The sequence below is a fragment of the Schistosoma haematobium genome, chromosome 7 (assembly GCF_000699445.3).
Source record: "Schistosoma haematobium chromosome 7, whole genome shotgun sequence".
In the NCBI taxonomy this organism is placed as follows: Eukaryota; Metazoa; Platyhelminthes; class Trematoda; order Strigeidida; family Schistosomatidae; genus Schistosoma; species Schistosoma haematobium.
Window position 1 is genome coordinate 15,502,037 of NC_067202.1, and position 20,764 is coordinate 15,522,800.

General features: G+C 37.4%; 1 protein-coding gene across 1 annotated transcript in view; it reads right to left on the reverse strand.

The window, feature by feature from the left end:
* Nucleotides 1-20,764, reverse strand: part of CAND1 (Cullin-associated NEDD8-dissociated protein 1) — a 125,008-nt gene that overhangs the window by 89,289 nt on the left and 14,955 nt on the right. The window contains exons 13-18 of the mRNA XM_051218094.1: nucleotides 16,804-16,922; nucleotides 11,581-11,692; nucleotides 9,651-9,744; nucleotides 8,998-9,097; nucleotides 2,006-2,137; nucleotides 1,401-1,434 (exon numbers count right to left, since the gene is read on the reverse strand). Coding sequence (XP_051064530.1) covers nucleotides 1,401-1,434; nucleotides 2,006-2,137; nucleotides 8,998-9,097; nucleotides 9,651-9,744; nucleotides 11,581-11,692; nucleotides 16,804-16,922 — 591 coding nt within the window. The remainder of the gene's footprint in view (nucleotides 1-1,400; nucleotides 1,435-2,005; nucleotides 2,138-8,997; nucleotides 9,098-9,650; nucleotides 9,745-11,580; nucleotides 11,693-16,803; nucleotides 16,923-20,764) is intronic.

Genomic DNA, 20,764 nt, shown 5'->3' on the forward strand with positions numbered 1-20,764 from the left:
AGTGGAACTCGTCACTGTACATCAACTTCATTGATTATGAAAAGGCACTTGACAGTGTAGATAGGACGCTATGGAAACTTCTTCGACACTACGGAGTTTCTGAGAAGATTGTCAATATTATCCGGAATTCATATGACGGACTACAGTGAAAGGTCGTGCATGGAGGACAGCTGACAGATGCATTCCAAGTAAGGACCGGAGTCAGGCAAAGCTGTCTACTCTCTCTCTTCCTCTTTCTTCTGGTGGTCGACTGGATTATGAAGACCTCGACATCTGAGGGAAAACACGGAATACAATGAACAACTCAGAATCAATCAGACGACTTGGACTTCGCAGATGACCTGGCCTTCCTATCGCATACACATGAACAAATGCAGATAAAGACAGCCAGTGTAGCAGCAGTCTCTGTATCAGTAGGCCTCAGTATACACAAGGGGAAAACCAAGGTCCTCAAATACAACATGGAGAACAGCAATCCAATCACTCTTGATGGCGAAACTCTGGAAGATGTGAAATCTTTCATGTAACTAGGAAGCATCATTGATGAACAAGGAGGATTAGATGCAGATGTAAAGGCGAGGATTGACAAAGCAAGGACCGCATTCCTACAATTGAAGAACATATGGAACTCAAAACAACTGTCTATCAACCAACATTAAAGTCAGAATCCTTAATAAGAACGTCAAGACAGTTCTACTGTACGGAGTTGAAACTTGGAGAACTAATACAACCATCATCTAAAAGGTACAAGTATTTATAAATGGTTGTCTATGTAAGATACTCAACATCCATTGGCTGAATATCATCAGAAACAGTCTTCTTTGGTGAGGAGAAACCAGCTTCCAGCTAAGGAGGAAATTAAAAAAAGATGATGGAAATGGATATGACATAACATTACGAAAATCACCAAACTGTATCACGTGGTAAGCCCTAACTTGGAATCCTGAAGGGAAGCGGGAAAGAGGAAGGTCAAAGAACATATTACGTCGAGAAATAGAAGCAGATATGAAAAGGATGAATAACAACTGGAAAAAAGTAGAAAGGATTGTCCAAAACAGGGTTGGATGGATAGTGGTGGTGAGCGGTCTATGTTCCTTCACGAAGAGTAACAGGAGTAAGTAAGTAATGAATTAAGATAATGGGGAAGGCTACAATTATATATTCTGCATCTACCTATATAACACATTCCAGTAGTCAGTGATTTCATGGAGATGGAGGTAGTAGGAAACATTAGTAGTAGGGAGACCATCTTATTGACGAAGGAAAGTTTCGTCTACAGTTTAAAGACTTACATAAACCTCGATAATGATCGCATCTTCTTTCACATACAAAACAAAGTATAACAGTAGAAAATAAAATCGATACCTTTTATATAGAAGTTGTTGCACACACTAACTTACCAGAAATTTTAATAAATCCAATTGCAAAGGTGATCTGAAATGCAAAGAAACACACAATGCAATCACACCACCTAGTGGTTTTACACTAAAAAGGAAAGTTATTATACATCAAAGAAACAGTAGTATGTATATACTTGGAGTGTATAGTATACTGTTGACTTCTACTGACTTGAGCGGTCTTCAGAATGTAAAGGCAACTTTCTACCAATCAGAATGCACCTTATATTTAGGAGTTGAGATTTAGGCTTTAAAAAATAGAATCAGGTTTATAATGTAGCGTTGTAAGTAGCATTATTAAGCTATCCGGGTGTTTTTATAAGCTGGTGCTTGGAGGTAGTCAACAGTAAACTATGGACCTAGATTTCGCGTTCTTTGGTACTTGTTAACAGGGTGCACCAGTAATCTTGAAGGAACTGATGCTCTCTGGTGGATTTGATCTCATGTCAACTAGCTCATTATCGAAACACACAGATCGGAGTTGACAACTGAACTTTAACGGTTAAGAATAGGAATGCTTCAACTACTCTCTTCACTATACACTATCATAATGTCTCTATTTTCCAAAAAAATAATAATAGTAATAATAATCAGTACATAAAACATACGAAGCGATAATCTGTATAGCACGAACTGCAGCCAACCGAGTTAATTCATTTGTTAGACGTCGATATATCAAATCTAAACAATCGTTAATATTCGATTCAACCATGTAACCGATTTGTGAAAGAAATACTGCACTACAAATAAAAACCAAAATAAATAAATAAAACATTAACATAAAACAATAAACTGAAAACAGTGGTAAAGCTGTATTATATAAAAAAGTGGATAACACTGATAAAACGAAATATATATATGAAATGAGGAAAAAAAAGGATAAAGTACTTCTACAAATAAAACATAACTAGCTTGATTATAAACCAAAAGTTTATGTCGTCACGTATGCTTATTAACAGATCAAATGATGATATAATATTGATTGAGATCATGAACCGATTGATGTTAGACCACCATTGGAAAGCTGGAAGTACTGGACGGCCGTTCCGTTCTATTGTGGGATCCCTCAGCAGTGCGCATCCACGATCCCGCTCGTGGGATTCCAACCCACAGCCTTCAGTCTCGGGCGCAAACGCTTAGCCTCTAGACCACTGAGTTGGCATCCAATGGTGTTAATGTCTAACCTCAACCAATCCACGAAATTGCGCGACCATCTTCCATTGTACTGAGGTAGATACCTGTATTTACCCGACACGGATCAGCTCCATTGGTCACAGCTTCTCACTAGAGCTCCGAGAATTCCCTCACGAAGCTAGTCACTAGTGAGCACATGGTAATTATGATATAATAATCTGAACTGTAGCCTCAATTTCAAAAAATCTATCAACTGTAGAAAAAAATTAATGACAATCTTATTTTAGTCACTGTACAACAGATAACTAATGATTATCTTATTCAATAAAACCCTCCAGGAAAACAAAGAAATGTGTAATTTAATTACAAATTAATGTAGAGTAATTATCGATCATTTCAGAAATAGGCCTATGTACAGGAGGACGATATGCACTACTGCTACAGTAGAAAAATTAAAACCCAAAGAACAATGGGTATCCGAAAAAATTTATTAAGATGGGAGAAGTAAAAACAAAACCCCTAAAGAAACCAATTTTCAATCGACATTGACTGAAAGGTGACGATGCTCCAGTGAAAATAAACAGATGATTAAAAATCACACTAACCATCATACAACTAAGCTAATTATCTTGTATAAAACAATATGTTTTTTTAATCCGAATAAAGATCCGTAGGTACCCCTTTTGTATTACCGACAACTTACTATACAGATTTACATATACCTGTCAAAGCAGTTAAATTAATAGAACTGAAAAAGGTACACGTTTGATTCAAAGAGCGTATCCCAAGAAGCCTGAGGCCAATGGGATTAAAGACTTTTCGCAGTGGTATTGCAAAACACCTCTGTGACATTAGGCATCTGGTCAATAAACTGAAATATTTCAGGATCAACAATCGACAGTCAAATTGGCTGAAGCCATAACCATCAAAGTTAGAATTATGTAACTAAAAGAAATAGTATTAAATCTTTCCTTCACATAATCATTCTACCGTCAGTTTATTACATCATTCTTATTTCAAATGATTTCTTTTTCAAATTCATAAATTCATTTTCAACTAACTGGCCTTACTTATCTCTATATTTATTTGAACACGTAAACAATGGTACAAAGGGACACTAAAATATATATGCGCCATACAAATAGAGAAAGGAACGTGAGGAACGATTCGGTTAAAAAAAAACAATCAGAATGGAATCCTTCAGTAAACAAAAGTTACTCTCACTTATATGGAAAAGGAAAGTTACAACAAAACCGCCACTGGCTTCTATTCCGAGACATGTATAATAACATCTAAAGCCAGTGTTGCATCATCTCTAGGATCCCAACCACGTACTCATGAAGGACCAACAAAATACAGTCTTGTACAGATTCCCTTCATACCATGACAACACCATGTCATACACTAACCACCTCAAAAACTACACCTAGATAGAAATTATGTGTCGATTTCATTTATAATTATAGCTCATTTATTTTTGTGAATTACACTATGATACTTATTAATATTCAGTAACTTATGTCATCATCAACCAATTTTTGGATGGCGTACGATGCCTCTTGGTCATATTTCATATTCCTGAATATTTACGTTTAATCCATTTTACTATTTTAGTTGTATTACATAAATATTTTGAATAATCTATCAACAATTTTCGTGTGTAAAGGAGTGTAAAAGTCTATAACTTTTCTTGGGAGTCTCATCAACCCTTGTGGTCTGGTCTGTGACGAAATCTCAGCACGGATACAGAAGGCTCGACTAGCTCTTACCAACTTGCGTCATTTATGGCGTAAGCGAGATATCCGTCTATCAACCAAAGGACGGGTTTACTGCGCAGCAGTTCGTTCCGTCCTACTTTATGGCAGTGAAACATGGCCGGTAAGAGTAGAGGTTATTCGTAGGTTACTACTATTCGATCATAGGTGTCTTCGAAGCATTGCTCGTATATCCTGGAACCACCGAGTAAGTAACTCAGTTGTTAGGGAACCGGGTACTAGGTAAGGGTGGTAAATCAATTTATGAAGTAGAAAAACTTCATCATTTTAGATGGCTGGGACACGTGCTACGTATGCCCAACCACTGACTGCCCTGACGTGCGATTTATTTGTCTATTTCAACACATAAATATTGGTACGAGAGGGCACCAAATATACATCCGCCACACCAAATTTGAGTGTGTGTGTGTGTGTGTGTGTGCTGTGATACTGCTCGAGTGCCCAGACCGAAACAGGTGGTTTTCATAGGGGGCCACACCCCGAGCACTTGACCTAGAGATCTGACCCACAAGGCAGTGGAGCGTCGTGAGGAGATGCAGTCCCATGGTAGCCAGTGATCAAGATTGGTTCATACGCCATTTGTTCCTGCAGGATACTGGAGCCCATGTGCACCATTGATTTGGAAACCGGTTAAAGCGCCGGACATTCGCTTTCCGTCCTCTCCTTTTTGTAAACAACACCTCCGCCACGAGAAGGCAGTGAGTAGGACTTCCCTTTCAGAGGCTGTATACGTGTGGCCGTGTGAGAGCGTTTCGGGGGGAGGGCGGGCCCACCCCACTCTCGGTCATACCAGTGCATTTGGGGGCCCCGACGTGCGATGTTTTATGGTGTAGGAGTAGGTTAGGAGGAAGCTAGGGGGGCGGCCAGACTAAAACATGGCACAAATCCATGAAGTCACTGACAAGTGGACTGAGTCGTGTTGATAAGTGTAGACTAGCTGGTTGGGGACCACGAGATGATAGCAACCGATGGTTAGAGACCCTGAATGACATGGTTCGAAATCGTTTGCAATGGCGGAGATGCATCCACCCTTTGTGTTCTCCCAAATTCTAATCTTCCGAATTCTTCATGTCCCTTTTTTCTCTTTCCAAATTTGTTTCATTGTATTGTACTCCTTGAATAACATCTTCAAACCCTAATCTTTCGGATTACTGCTTATACTCATACTACCTCTACCACTACGGAATTTGAATGGACAACTGCATCTCTGTGCTAATGTGGTATGGCAGCTCGAACTGGTGTACGTACGTACGAAATTCTACGTTGTTACTGACTGACTGACTACTTTATTCGTGTTCTCATTTCATTTTACCACCTACCATCGCTGTTAATTTTAACATATCTACATGTTCTTATTCAGTTCATTGTATGTTCCTTTCCTGTAAATCATCCAGATATTACAACTGAAGGAAGAACTTTTGATTGCATCGTAGTTTAACGTGTGTAAACATTTTTAAATACATCATGAATAAAGGTTTGTAAACCGAACTTATTACTTATCTTGTTATATTGTTCAGTATTATTTCCAGATTTTGGACGGAATACTTGAAAGGATTCGACGAGGTATGAGGTAAATAAATGAGCAAATTAATATCATCAAAACCAGATATAAATACGTAAACCTTATTTTCTTATATCTTCACTGTTTCATTGGTTGGTGCATAGCATTGAATAACATTCATTGTGATTCCCTCCTTCATTGTTTTGATTGAAGCTTCGATGATCCTGGATCCATGGGATTCTCATCCTATAAGTGATTTTCGTGCTACTTTTGACAGCATCAGACAAACGCTCTCCGAGAACCGCCAAGTTGTATCTCCTCATTTCCGCAGAGAATTGATTGACCCTCCCGGTCTCCCACATTGTCCGAAAATTCCATGTATCTATATTACTTGTTGCTCTGGGGTATCTACCTCATGACTTCCGACGAATCTCGGCTTTCACAATGAGACGTCATGATTCTTCTGAATGAAGATCCTTCAACTCCTACGGCAGGGTCTAAACGGTTTAAAATAGTTTTTTTCTGGTTGGAGTTTTTAAGCTACGTTGTTTTCTTTGGGAAGGGGTTGCTGACCCCATTACCCAACCCTCCTTTTTTACCCAGACTTGGGATCGGCAGTAACCCTAGACGAAATACATGCGTAGAAACACATTGCGCCGGGAAATGGAAGCAGATAACGAAAGAATGAATAACAACTAGAAAGGATTGCCCAGGACAAAGTTCGAAGAAGAGACCTAGTGGGCGGCCTAGACTCCTCCGATAGGAGTAACAGGTATATATATATATATATATATATATATATATATATATATAGAGAGAGAGAGAGAGAGAGAGAAGAGTGAATGTATTGTACTTAGATTACAGTTGAGTTTTAGTAAAACAGAGAAAATTCTGCTAGAAAATTTTCAGTAGAAGTACTGAAATGAAAATCATTTCTGTATTAAAAATATCACAAGTTGATAATGATAGTTTAATTCAAGAAGTTGAACCTATTGTCAGGAGAAGAGGATGATATGACAAGGCTAAATAAAAAAAGAATGAAATTATGCTTTAAACCTTCCTTTTTATTTAATATAGTGATTACTCATTGTAATACTTTCAGTATGAACCTTTGTCCAGCATAATATTGATTTATATCAGTGTGAAATCGGTAGTTTGAATTTTCGTAATAATTCTGTTTATGTCCATCAAACGTGATAATTATTAAACAGTCATTAACTGTGGGTAAAATCAACAAATAAATGAGTGTAAACATGTATCATTTTGATTTATTTCCAGGGTCAAATAAATCCATATCACCAGTCTTTGTGTATTCTCACTAAAAGTCGTCAGATTCAGGGTTTTCTGGTGTCAAACACAAGTCAATCAAGCATTCCAGTAGAAATAACCAGAGACTGATACGATATAGATAATTGAATTTGACCTACATAGATTTTTACATCATTTAAACGTGACATTTGAAATCTTCAAACATATTAATGTGATGTAATCACTGTTCCTTATCTTTCCAAAAGATTAATGTAGTCATCGAATCACTAAAAAATACAGCTTCATTAAAATAAGGAAACTATCTTTATTGGATTGATTTTAATTCTTCTTTAATAGTATAAATGATCACAATTAAATTTACGAGTCACGTGCGAGACCAAAAGTCTTGGGTTCTAGTCCCACGTACAGGATCGTGGATGCATACTGCTGAGGAGTCCCATGTCAGGACGAAACAGTCATTTAGTGCTTCCAGGTTTTTGATGGTGTCTTAGCTCAGATCGACTCGTGAACTCAACTGTGAACATACTATAAACTCCACAAATCCCCGTACTAATAATAACATAAATGGTTTATTTTCATCATTCTAACTAATTAAATAAGTGTCAGAGGTTTTACAGAGCTTTCTGTTTCTAGTCACTAATTAATGATTAATCCAAGAACTGATTGAACTGACTTAGAAGACAATATTTTAGGTCAACAACAAGGCGACGAGTTCCAAATATCAGGAAAAATAAGCATTTAATTATAAAATCACGTTTGTTTCATTGAGGTCAACTAATCAGATAATACTTTCAACGAAACAATAACTGTACAGTTAGTCACATTTATTACTTATTTCAACTTGCAAACATTAAACTACAAGGATAAAAACTGTTATGATTATTAATAGGAGAAAAGTAATCGTCTCATTCAGATAATGTCAATCATAATAGTGACGGTTGGAACTGAATCAATTGATCAATCGAAAAATTCAATGTGTAGATTCAAACAACCAACATAAAATGAATTAAACTTCACCCGATTCCACAAGCTAGTGGCTACCTGGACGCAATAGCTAAATGGATAACGCGATGGCGCTTGAAGTGAACGGTAATGGGTTTGAGTCACATAGTGAATATCAACTCTGGGATGTAGGTATATTCAGAGACAAAGTCCGAAGTACGACGAAACATGAGTCCTAAATTCCGCTGCTGATGATTGAGAGGAAGATAAAGAGAGTCAGTCAGTCAGTCACAACGTAAAATCTGGTATATAAGTACATCGGTTCAAGTTTCCAGGCCTAGTTAGGACAGAGAGATGAAATTATCAGGTCGAATTCCACAATAGTAGAGGTGATAATAGTATCAGTGGTGATTGAAAAGACTAAACATCAAAGATACCACTCGAGAATATATAAATTAGTGAAATAAAAAAAGCTATGAGAAATTCGGAAAACAAAGAATGGATGAAATTCAGTCATTGCGTTGCTAACTTTCTTCCATGTTACTCTTACACCAGGAAATATAGGGAAATAAAGAGAATATGCACCTTTATTTATTTATTTTAAAAATCATCACTGATGCACTTGGTCAATGTTGTGATCGATTTCAAGACATGTCACTTAAAGCCATCAACCACTGACTGTTGTTATAACCCGGCCTCTAACTACACAAACCAGACCAGTGCTCAATGACTACATCACTTGATATCACGTCCTAGTTTGGCTTCTGCTAGTGACTTTTGTGGCGCATATTCACTCAGTTCCCCTTTTGTACCAGTATTTATGTGTTCAAATAAATAAATAAATTCTCCTAGCTATATCCTACACAAGTAAACACTGCTTATTAAGGTAGGAGATGGTTAGGGATACACAATACATATCTTAACACACTTTAAATGAAATAAATGTACACTATAAATAGTTTTTTTTTTAAAAACTTACGTCACTGTAATAGCTTTCTCCTTCAATTCAAGATCACGATCGGTAGCTTTTAATTGATTGAAAAGTGGAGTAAATAAAACTTGAGCATATTTTTCACCGCCTATAAACAATGGGAGACCGTAAAAGCTTATCAGCTCATTATTAATTGGAGCAAAATTGTGAAAAATAACACAATCGACAATATGAAGAAAAAGAATAAAGCTAGTCAGATTTCATGTGAGATGAATTCATTTTCAGAGAACGTAGATTAGTCATATTCATGTGAGATAATTTTTAAAAAAATGGATACGGTTTGTGACGTGATAGAAAACAAAAATGAATAGGTTTTCTTGTATTGGTATTGGGGTCCGTGTGATCCGGTTGTTATTATGGGGAGCAGTAGTTTTTCCTCTAGACCAACTATTGATTAGTTTGCTTATATTACCAGTAGGACTGGTGACACTTTATTTATCAAATAGCACAGCGATCAATGTATAACAACAAAGACTCTAGAGCTTATTGGTTCTAAAGCATTTTTTAAGTCAATCGGATGATGATGTTTGTCTAACTTAGAGAGATTCTTGGATTCCAACAAAACAGAAAAGGCAATCAACCTTTTTTTCTAACAGGCTTTACATAAATAAAATTATAATTAAATTCAAAAGATCATTTACCTAAACTTTTCAAATGTGTACATAGAAGTTGTAACAAATCCAGACCTTCCAAAGCAACACGATAAAATGAATTGTTAATCGATTGTACTGTTAACTGATGAAATAGAGAAAAGAAAATAGTGTAAAATTCTTTAGTAAATACAGAAAAATGTAATCAACCAGTTCAGATTGATAAAATTTTATAGGTTAGTTAGTTTATCTTGACTTTTACGACCACCATCAGTGAATCAGTCAACATCAATGTAGAATCTGGTAAAAACATGCATCGGCTCAAGTTATTACAAAATATCAGCAAAACGAGATAAAATGATCAAAATGAATAACAAATTGGTAGAACTAAGTATGATGGTTAAGAAAAAAGACGATTAGAAATAAAGGAATATGACTCGAAAAGAAAGTGAAATGATCAATCAATTAATCTAACAACATATCATCATCGGTCATGATCTTGAATCCGCTGTTTTACACATGTTGTATTCAATTTCAACTCGACTCAGGTGTTAGTCTCTTTGTGTTCAGTAACTGTCTTTCCAATTCTTCTAATCACTATTAGTTCAAATAAATAATGTTATTTACTAGGGTTATTATTGTCGGCTTTCCGAGAACTGCAACGGAGCATCCAGAGGCTCTAAAGGAGCCGAAGAGTTCTAGCCAATCAGAACATGGTGGAGCTTTATAGAATGTCAACGTGGCGTGCTACCATTGGTCAGTAGCATAATATGTCTTTTAGCGGATTGGCCAAAATATGATGTTGATTCAACAAATGTGAACATCTATGAATACCCATGTTTTTCTGTAGAAAAATGAACCTTTGGAGAAAAGTTTTTCGCTCATTTCGCGCCTTTTCTCTCGAGTTCAGGTCGCCGCGTAGTTCTGGATTGCGGGTTACCAGAATAGCTTAGGAACCAAATAAAGCGTTCAAATTAACAAGACTTATCAGTGGCGACGGGGATGGGAATCGCACCCACGCGGGGAAACCCCAATGGATTAGACTTATCAGTTATGTAAAAATGGACTGAACAGAAGATACCAATGTTGTGAAATGACACCACTGAAGAATTAACCGACAAGAGTATAAAGCAGGCAGATAACAACAAGTGAATTTCCAGTGAAGCGGTATATGTAGTCAGTCACTCTTCTTTCACCTGAGTAGAGGTCAATAATAATGAAACAAAAATAGGACAAGAACAGTGTATACCATATTGCATTTGACTAAATAAAGACTAGTTGCATCTGCCAAAAATCCGCAGGATTCATAAGCTATTTGATTAGCTTCAATTTTTCACTAGCAAACTTCTGAAACGTATAGATAAATATCCCTACTCCAATAATCACAAAATTGTCCGACATCGTTAAAAAAATATCGTATTCATTGGGTTTATTATCCATGGATGTGTACTTTTATTTGCAAAGCGGTGAGACTATATGTTATGTACGATCTTCGAGAGACGTCATGGTGACCTTGAGAATGTCCACCTACTTGCTAGAGCTAAATGAGGGTTATAAACCAGTGAGAAATCAGGATTATGATTTTTAGTTGATGGTTCGGGTTAGCAAATAGATTTAGGGTTTTCATCACGAACTAACATTAGCTAAAATGCCAAAAAGCTATTGAGACAAACGGGTGAATGAACTGTGCGCCGAAATCCAAGACCTGTTATCTTATATCTGATTGGTTGGCCCATAAATTATAGTCTCGCCTTTAAATGGAAATAAAACAGGTCTAGCTCAATAGATAACGCATCGGTATTCAAACAGAAAAATATTGAGTTTAAGTTTCAGTGCGAACAGCAACAATAGGGCATAAGTACATTCAGCTGACGAGTCCTAACTAGGAAGAAAAAAAACAGTGCATCATGGATTTCACTACTAGTAACTACCAGGAATAGTTTTTTTAAAGAAAAAAATTATATGTTTTGCATCAACCTACTTGAACGAGAAGATCAAGTTTTGATTCAAAATAACTAGCTGGATGTGTACTCAACAGAAGGACAAGAACATTAATCATTTCCATTTTTGCAGTATGATTTGTATTCGGATCACTAAAATATAGTAACCATATTAATAACAACATTAAAGAATAAAATATTGCATAATTTCAATATCAAAAGAACAGTTAGTTGTTGCTTGAACCAGATTTAAGCCAGTACTTACTATTGAAATTAATTTTTTTGAATTTTACAGAAGACTAGTGAATAACGTAGATTTTTGATTATAGGTATCATCATCAAAGTAATGTTCGTGTTTCGTTCAACAACCAAATAAGTTATTTTGAGGTTAGGTATAGGTAACTAGGCATTAGGTATGCTCAGCCATAGTTTATCTCGATGTATAATTTCGGATGATGTAAGAGTCAGTTGGAAGAAAGTTAAGGGAGGCAAAACAAACACGGTATCAGTCTATAATATTATTGACAGTTGTACTCACTCATGATGGTGAATGACAACTAAGTGTTTGGGGTCTGCTGCTAAATGCAACCAAAATTACTTCGATCTCTTTGTTATTAGTCTCGTTAACTTCCAGTCTCATTGAGCTGGTGTGGTATGGTAACTTGGACAAACGCACATTGGTGCCAAGCTCTATGTTGATAATACATGACTTAAGATTTATTTATGATTTAAAAGTTGTAGACTGGTGAGAAACCAATTAAGGAATGAAAGTCGTGAATGTTCAGTGTACTACTATGTTAGCAAGACATAACCGTGACGATAGTACACTGAATGAAATATAAGGTTGAACGTACTGATTGGTACATTTTCAAGTAACCAATGTTAGCGGAAAAGTCGGTAAGATATTGGATGTTTCAGATGTAAATCCTGCGAAAAATAAACATTTTCTTACTGAACATTATCATTTTGGTTTAGTGGAATACATTTCATTTCTAGCCCACTTTTGTTTATATTTATGTCAAGTCGAGTGAAGTGCAGTAGTAGTGATCAAAGACACTAGACAATAAAGAATTAGACGACAGGAAAGTACATATCCACGACGTCAACTTAGTGGAATAGAGTTTTATAACAACAACGGGCACAATGAGACGATCAAGTGTAGTTGAATGAAGCTCTAACTCTGTAGCTCGCTGTCGACTGATCCAATTACTAGTACCTTCTCAGAACTTATTTATGGTTCATAATGTGTGTATACTTTTCAAACTCAGTTCAATCTTTGCAGAGATGAATTTAAAACGGGATTCAGCAAGCTAAATGATATGTCAATAACTCTCTTGTTGATTCAGAAGCTGATAACAAATAAACATGCAAGTCACGCTATCTTCTTCTGATGAAATCACCTAGAAAGCTCAGTTTTGAAGAGGAAGTGACTCAACTGTTAGACAATTCTAGTTGACCGTCTTCACTGTTTGGTAATCAATAACAGTGTTTTAATTTCATTAAGTGTGAAATCGATGGTTATGGTATGTCAGAAGATATCATTAATCAAGATTGAGAACGCTTGAAGTTCCGTTCACTGACGGAGGATCAGTTTAAATGGTTAGCATTCATCAGAGACCTTCAATCAGATCAAGATGTTAATATTATGATGAAACTCCTGGCTTGGTTCGATTAGTATTCGAACTTTAAACACAATGAATGACGGTTATAAAAGGCTGCAAAACACGATAAAACAATCCATTGGTTGAACAGATAAATTCAATCCTAATCAGATTGAAAACTAATTGATTAAAGAAGCGTTATCGTACATTCTAACTTAAGAAGAAACGTAGAACTTTTCAACACACAGTGACGTCACTTCCATACTTTACATGAAACAGAGCTGAATAAGTTTGACAATGCATAATGGTACAATAAGACTATAATAGGTGAAAAATCAATCTAATATATATCACACCATAACGAAAAAAGCATTCAGTATAACTAACAAAGCAAAAAATTTAGAGAATAAGATTTAGTTCGATGCATCATATCTGTTTAGTAAACTTTTCACATTTAACCTTAGTTGACCTTTTTAACTCTGTTCTTCTGCTGTTAGACAGTAGCATTGCTATAAATGTTAACACCACTTTACAGATATGATATCCACTTCTGTAAGTAGTAACCCATAATCCTTATAAAGGAACAAATATTTCAGCCAACATGGATTGACTGGGTTATAAAAATTATCCACACTCAACTACTACATTAAGGTAACAGCAGCAAAAATCGAGCTTGTCTGGATCGGTGTTCCTAACAAAAATATCATCGAAACAGTACAATACTTTACTTGCTCACGCCTGTTACCCCCAATGCAGCAAAGGCCGCCGACGATTCTCTAACCCACTCTGTCCTGGACCTTCTTTTCCAGTTCCATCCAATTCTTGTTTATTTCTTTCATATCTATCTCCATTTCGCGGCGTAATGTTTTCCTTGGTCTTCCTCTTCTCCTTTGGCCTTCAGGATTCTATGTGAGGGCTTGTCTTGCGACACACTTAGGTGCTTTCCTCAACGTGTGTTCTATCCACTCCCATTGCTTCTTCCTTAGTTCTTCCTCCGCTAAAATCTGGTTTATTATCTCCCACAGCAGTTTGTTGCTGATAATGTCTGGCCGGCGGATCTGAAGTATTTTGCGTAGACAGCCGTTAATAAACACCTGTATCTTCTGAATGATGGCTTTCGTGGTTCTCCAGGTTTCCTCCCCATACAGTAGAAGTGTCTTGATATTTGTATTGAAAATTCTGATCTTGGTTTTGATTGACAGTTGTTTTGAGTTCCAGATGTTCTTCAATTGTAGATATTCTGCTCTTGCTTTGCAGATCCGCGCCTTCACATCGGCATCAGCTCCACCGTGTTCATCAATGATGCTGCCCAAATATGTGAAGCTTTTTACATATTTCAAGTCTTCGCATCAATTGTGATTAGATTGTTGCATGCTGTGTTGTATCGGAGAATCTTGCTTTTCCCTTTGTGTTTAATGACACCTACTGCTGCTGAGGCTACTGCTGCTACACTGGTTGTCTTCTCCTGCATTTGTTGTTACGGGTGCGATAAAAGAGCCAGATCATCTGCGAAGTCTAGATCGTCCAGCTTCATCCTAGATGTCCACTGTATCCCGTACTTCCCTTCAGATGTTGACGTCTTCATGATCCAGTCGATCACCGAGAGAAAGAGAAAGGGTGAGAGTAAGCAACCTTGCCTGACACCGTTATTTACTTCGAACGAGTTTGTCAACTGTCCTCCATGCATAATTTTGCAGTTTAATCCATCATAGGAATTATGTATGATAATGACTACCTTCTGAAGCACGCCATAGTGTCGAAGAAGCTTTCATAGTGTTGGTCTGTCCACGCTATCAAATGCTTTCTCGTAGTCAATGAAGTTGATGTAAAGCGATGAATTCCATTCAATTGATTGTTGTCTGGTCCTGCTGCTTTGCCACTCTTGATTTGTCTGATGGCCATGCTTATTTCTTCCATTGTTGGTGGGCCAACATCGATTGGGAGGTCCATGAATGCTGCTTCGATGTTGGGTGGGTTCAGTGGGGCTGGCCAATTCAAGAGTTCTTTGAAGTGTTCTACCCACCTATTTCGTTGTTCTTCAATGTTGGTGATTACCTTGCCTTCCTTGATTTTCACTGGTCGTTCTGGTTTACGATGATTTCTAGCTAGCTTCTTTGTTGCATCATACAATTGTCTCATGTTTCCTTCTCTTGCAGCCTTTTTCGCCATCATTGCTAAATCTTCCACATATTTACGTTTGTCAATTCTGATGTTCCTCTTCACTTGCTTGTTTACTTCTGTGTATTCAGCTTGTGCCTTGGCTTTTTCTGCTCTTGTTCGACTGGTATTGATTGCTGCCTTCTTGTTCCTCCTTTCTTGAATCTTGTCCAATGTATCAACAGTGATCCATTCCTTGTGATGGTGCTTCTTGTGGCCCAGAACCTCATGACATGTTCAAGTGATTGCCTCTTTTATCTATTTCCAGTTGCTCTCCACAGCAGTTCCTTCTCCATTGAGTAGATCACGAAAGGCCTGGAACTTATTGCTGAGGGCTATCTCAAATTTGTTGAGTTTGTCAGTATCCCGAAGAAAAGCTGTATTAAACTTTTGTGATATTGTCCGCCCCGTTGTCCAATCCTTCTTGAGTTTCAATTTCATCTTGGCAACTAGCAAGTGATGATCTGATGCTATATCAGCTCCTCTCTTGGTTCTCACATCCCCCATCGTCCTCCTGAACTTTTTGTTGATGCAGATATGGTCGATTTGGTTTTGCGTAGTGTGATCCGGTGAAGTCCATGTGGTTTTGTGAATGTGCTTATGTGGGAATATAGTTCCGCCTATGACCAGTTTATTGAAGGGACATAGGTTTGCAAATCTCTCACCACTTTCGTTCCTTTCTCCCAGTCCGTATCGAACCATGATGTCTTCATATCCGGTGTTGTCCGTTCCAACCTTGGCATTTAAATCTTCCATCAGAATGGTCAAGTCCTCTGTTGGGCACTTCTCGACGATTGACTGAAGCCTATCTTTGTTTTGAAGGAGGCTTTGATGATCCTTGGTCCATGAGATTCCCATCCTACAAGCGCATTTTGTGCTTATTTGGACAGCATCAATACAACTCCTTGTGTATGTGGGGCATTTTCTTGTTCATGGCCAGAGTATAACAGAAGCTCCTCTAAAGCTAGTCGTTGTTGTCCAGCTTCCGTCCATTGTGTTTCACTGATCCCAAGCACCTCTAGGTTGTATCTCCTCATTTCTGCAGCAATTTGGAAGACTCTCCCAGTCTCCCACATTGTACGAACATTCAATGTACCTAAATAAATGGTTGCTCTGGTTGTCAGAAGGGGCATCGCCCTCGTAACTTCCGAAGGAACTCGGTTTTCATCATGAGGTGTCATAACTCTTCTAAATAAAGACCTTCTGACTCCCTGGGCAGAGTTCAAATGGTTTGAATAATTTTTTCTGGTCAGAGTTGTTTTAGCAAGTTAGTTTTCTATGGGATGGGGTCGCTAACCCCATGCCCAACCCTCCTTCTTTTTCCAGGCTTGGGACCGGCAGCAGGCCCCGGAGGGGCTCCATGCAGAGTTGATACAGTACCATGCCGGAGATTAAATGAACAATGTGAAGAACATGACGTACTATTAACGTAAGCAGGATATAATAAAACAATTAATAATAACAATAATAATAATAATGATAATAATAATAAAAACCGAAACTTACTCAGACGAAATTTTTATCATCATTAATATATTATTCAAATGAGCGCCTAATTGACCTGGTAAAGCTAGAGCCAAATCACGATTCAACATAAACGCAGTATGTCGATAAACCGATAAAACCTTTGTATGAGGGCAGGAAGGGAAGGAAAAGGAAATATTATTTATTTTTAAAAAAAGCGGGAATGAATCAAATCAATAATTAGGAAGATCAGCAAGTAATGTAAGCAATAAAAATCTAAAAGAAATCACAAACACTAGTCAACTTGTACTGCTAATACTATGCTTACTTAATTACTCCTGTTACCCCTCGTGGAAGAGCATAAGCCGCTCACCAGAATTCGCGACTGAATTCTGTCTTGGGGATTTCTTTCCAGTTGCCATTCGTTCTTTCGATATTTGCTTCTAATTCTTGACGCAATGTGTTCTCTAATCTTTCTCTTTACCTTTTACCTTCAGAATTCCAAGTAAGAGCTTGTCTCGTGACGCAGCCTGGTGATTTCCGTAATGTATGTCCTTTCCACTTCCAACGTCTATTCCTAAATTCCTCTTTGACTGGAAGCTGCTATGTTCTCGCCCACAGTGAACTGTTGTTGATGGAATCCGACTAACTGATATTGGGTATCTTTGTAGACAATTGTTTATAAATACTTGTACCTTTTAGATGATGGTTGTAGTAGTTCTCCAAGTTTCAACTCAGTACAATAGAACTGACTAGCTTGACGCTTATATTGAAAATTATGGCTCTCGTGTTGTTTGACAACTGTTTTGAGTTCCAGGTGTTGACTAATTGAAATGATGTGCTTGTTTCGATAATCCGTGCCTTTACAACTGTACCAAATCCCTCATGGTTATCAACGAAGCTGCTCAGGTACGTAAAACTTTCCACATATTCCAAAGCTTTTCCACCATGTATGATTTGGTTGGTGATCGCTGTCTCGTATTTCAGGATCTTGCTTTCCCTTGTGTATGTTGAAGTATTCTGTTGTAGAGGTTCCTCCTACAATGACTGTACTCTGCATTTGTTACTATGTATAAGATAGAAGAACTAGATCATTCGCGAGGTTTAAATCCAAATCCTGTGCTTACACTAGTGAATAACTTCCAGAAGTGAATTTCCAAGGTGTTAGTGAAAAGCTGTGACTGGAAGAGATCAATCATATCGGCTGTGAGATGGTTACCCACAGTAAGTAATGTAAAATGGTTATAAAATATCGTGAATTGACTGAATTTGGACATGAACACAACTAGATTCCAGTTCTATATTCTACATGTTAATCGTTCGAGCGCAAGACAAAATGTTCTGTGTTTGATCCACTATGGTGAGGTTGTGGATGAACAGTGATGAGAATTTTCATACTACGACAGGACAGATGTCTAGTGCTTCCAAGTTCTTAATGGCGGTCTAACTAGAGTCAGTCCGTGATGTAAACTACAAAAATTTAACAGGCTTTATAAAAATCCCCATACCAACCATAGAATGGTACAGCAGTGCATACTACTAAAAACTTTCAGATATTTTAGAATTTAAGGAGTAAAACTATACCATGCTGACGAACTAATCAGATTTAAGATAGTGGATCCTGGATAATTTTGCAGAATTCAAAATACAATAATGGACAGCACATAATTCATTAAGAGCTACATACAGATGGTCTGTACCTAGTTCTAAAAATGCTTAAATTTGATAAACATATATGTTGTGAATGTAAACGATGGTATGTAAGCTAAACTACAAAAAATCCTTAATTCTGATACAAATTTTATCTGAAATCCTAGTTAATCAGCGTACTTCATATGATTCAGAGTATTGTTCATTCATTTATTTGAACACATAAACATTGGTACAAGGGGACACCAAGTACATATGCGCCACACAATAACAATGAGGCCAGTAGTTATCATTGGTTTGTGTGGGGGCTGTGATACTGTTCAGGTGACCAAACAGAAGTAGGTGGTTTTCTTAAGGGGCCATACCTGAAGCCTTTGACTTAAAGGTTTAATCCACAAGGCAGTGGAGCAACGTCAGGAGATGCAGTCCCATGATAGCCAGTGAACAAACAATGGTTTTACTTATTTTTATTTGAACACATAAATATTGGTACAAGAGGGCACTATATATATACGCGCCACACAAAACAATGAGAATTCGAAGAGCAAAAAGAAGGTAAGGAGCGTAAAAGAAAAAAGAACAATAACGACCACAAATTAGTGTAAAGTAGTGTAATAATAATAACAACAATAATGGGTGAAACGGAAAGGTACAACCAGAAGAATTCTTTCAGTTAAGGAAGATACAACCACTTTTTATGAAGAAAGTTACAGCAGAATCGCCACTGGCTTCTATTCTGAGCCATATCTGACAACGTCTTTAGCTACTGTGTTGCACCGTCTCTCGGACCCCAGCCAGGGATTCGTGAAGGACCAACACAGGCAAGTCCTTTGCAGCCTTCTTTCATACCACGACACCATGTCATATACTGACCACCTCTCCGCTTTTTCCAACCAGCCCCAGCGTCGGCAAGTAATGCACGACGTGGAATTCTCTGGGACGACATGCGTAGAACATTTCCAAGCCACCGAAGTCGATGGGTTCATACATCATTTGTTTTTTCAGGATCCTGGAGCCCATGTGCACTATTGGTTTGGAACCCGAGTTTTCCAACTCCCCTAGGTCAACCCTCCATGTCCATCAACTCAGTTATAGACTCGAACGGACAATCGCTTTTTGTCCTCTCAGTTTCGTAAATAACACCCCTTTGTGAGAAGGCAGTGAGTAGGACTTCCCTGGCAAAGCCTGTATACGCGTGGCTCTCCCCACCCTCAGCCGTACCAGAGCATTTAGAAGCTGTCATAAACGTTGTTTGTGTGACCTCTCAGTCTCTTGGTAAGTAACATTTTAACATAATTTCTGACATTTGAAGAGTAACTTGACAGTTTTTGATATTTGAATTTACTATTACGGCTAGAATGTATTTGCCAAATCTTAACTGGCAGCAATAAATCTTAACTCTACTCCTAATCACTAATCGCTAACCCTTTTCCATTTTCTATTGTAAATACTTCAACATATTGAAGGTCTATTAATTATCATGTCAAAAATATCGATTCATTGTAATCTTATTGCTTATTTATTGTAGATTATTTTATAACTAAATATTGTTTTCCCATTAGATGATAAGACGTTCAAAGTTGTCAGATTAGAGTATAGTTTTACCATTCATAGAAACTGTTTGTAAATCAGGAGGATAAGAATATTTTAATTGTTACATTCTTTGAAATAGGTGATCTCACTGTAAGTATTTCATCGAACCACACTACAAATTGTTAGGAAGATAAAAGGTTAAACACTGAAGAAATTGTAATAGCTTACGTATTTTCATGGAATTTGTATGAACTACACTTTTCAGAATGACAATGACAGCATCTTAAGTAAAATTAACTCGGTGTTCTTTTACTTGTATCTTCTCATTGTTATTTAAAACTGCAATTGATCAGTCTCTTGTTGGGATATGCGCATTGTGTGCGGAATACCTCGATATAGCCTTAAGTCAAAAGCTTTATAAGCAAAGATGGATAATGGCTAGCAGAGGAATCCAGGATGCGCATTTCGTCCTATTTGGGACTCGTCAGCTGGACGTACCGCAGAGTTGACGTTTGACTCCCGGAGTGAACATCAACTCTGCGATGCAGGTACATCTAGCTGACGAGTCCCAAATAGGACGAAACGCGCGTCCTGGATTCCACTTTTAGCCACTATCTATATTTGCTTAAAATTAACTCATCTTGAAAAAATACAAGAACATTTTATGGTCACATAATTATTTAAAGGATGATCACTTTAACGGTTGAAAAAGTAACTTGAATCACTGATATCTACAAGCCACTAGTTTGTATTTAGCTATTTTATTCGATCTTCAAGTAGCCGATGATTGTTCGTAGTAAAAAAACAAAAATAACCTGTA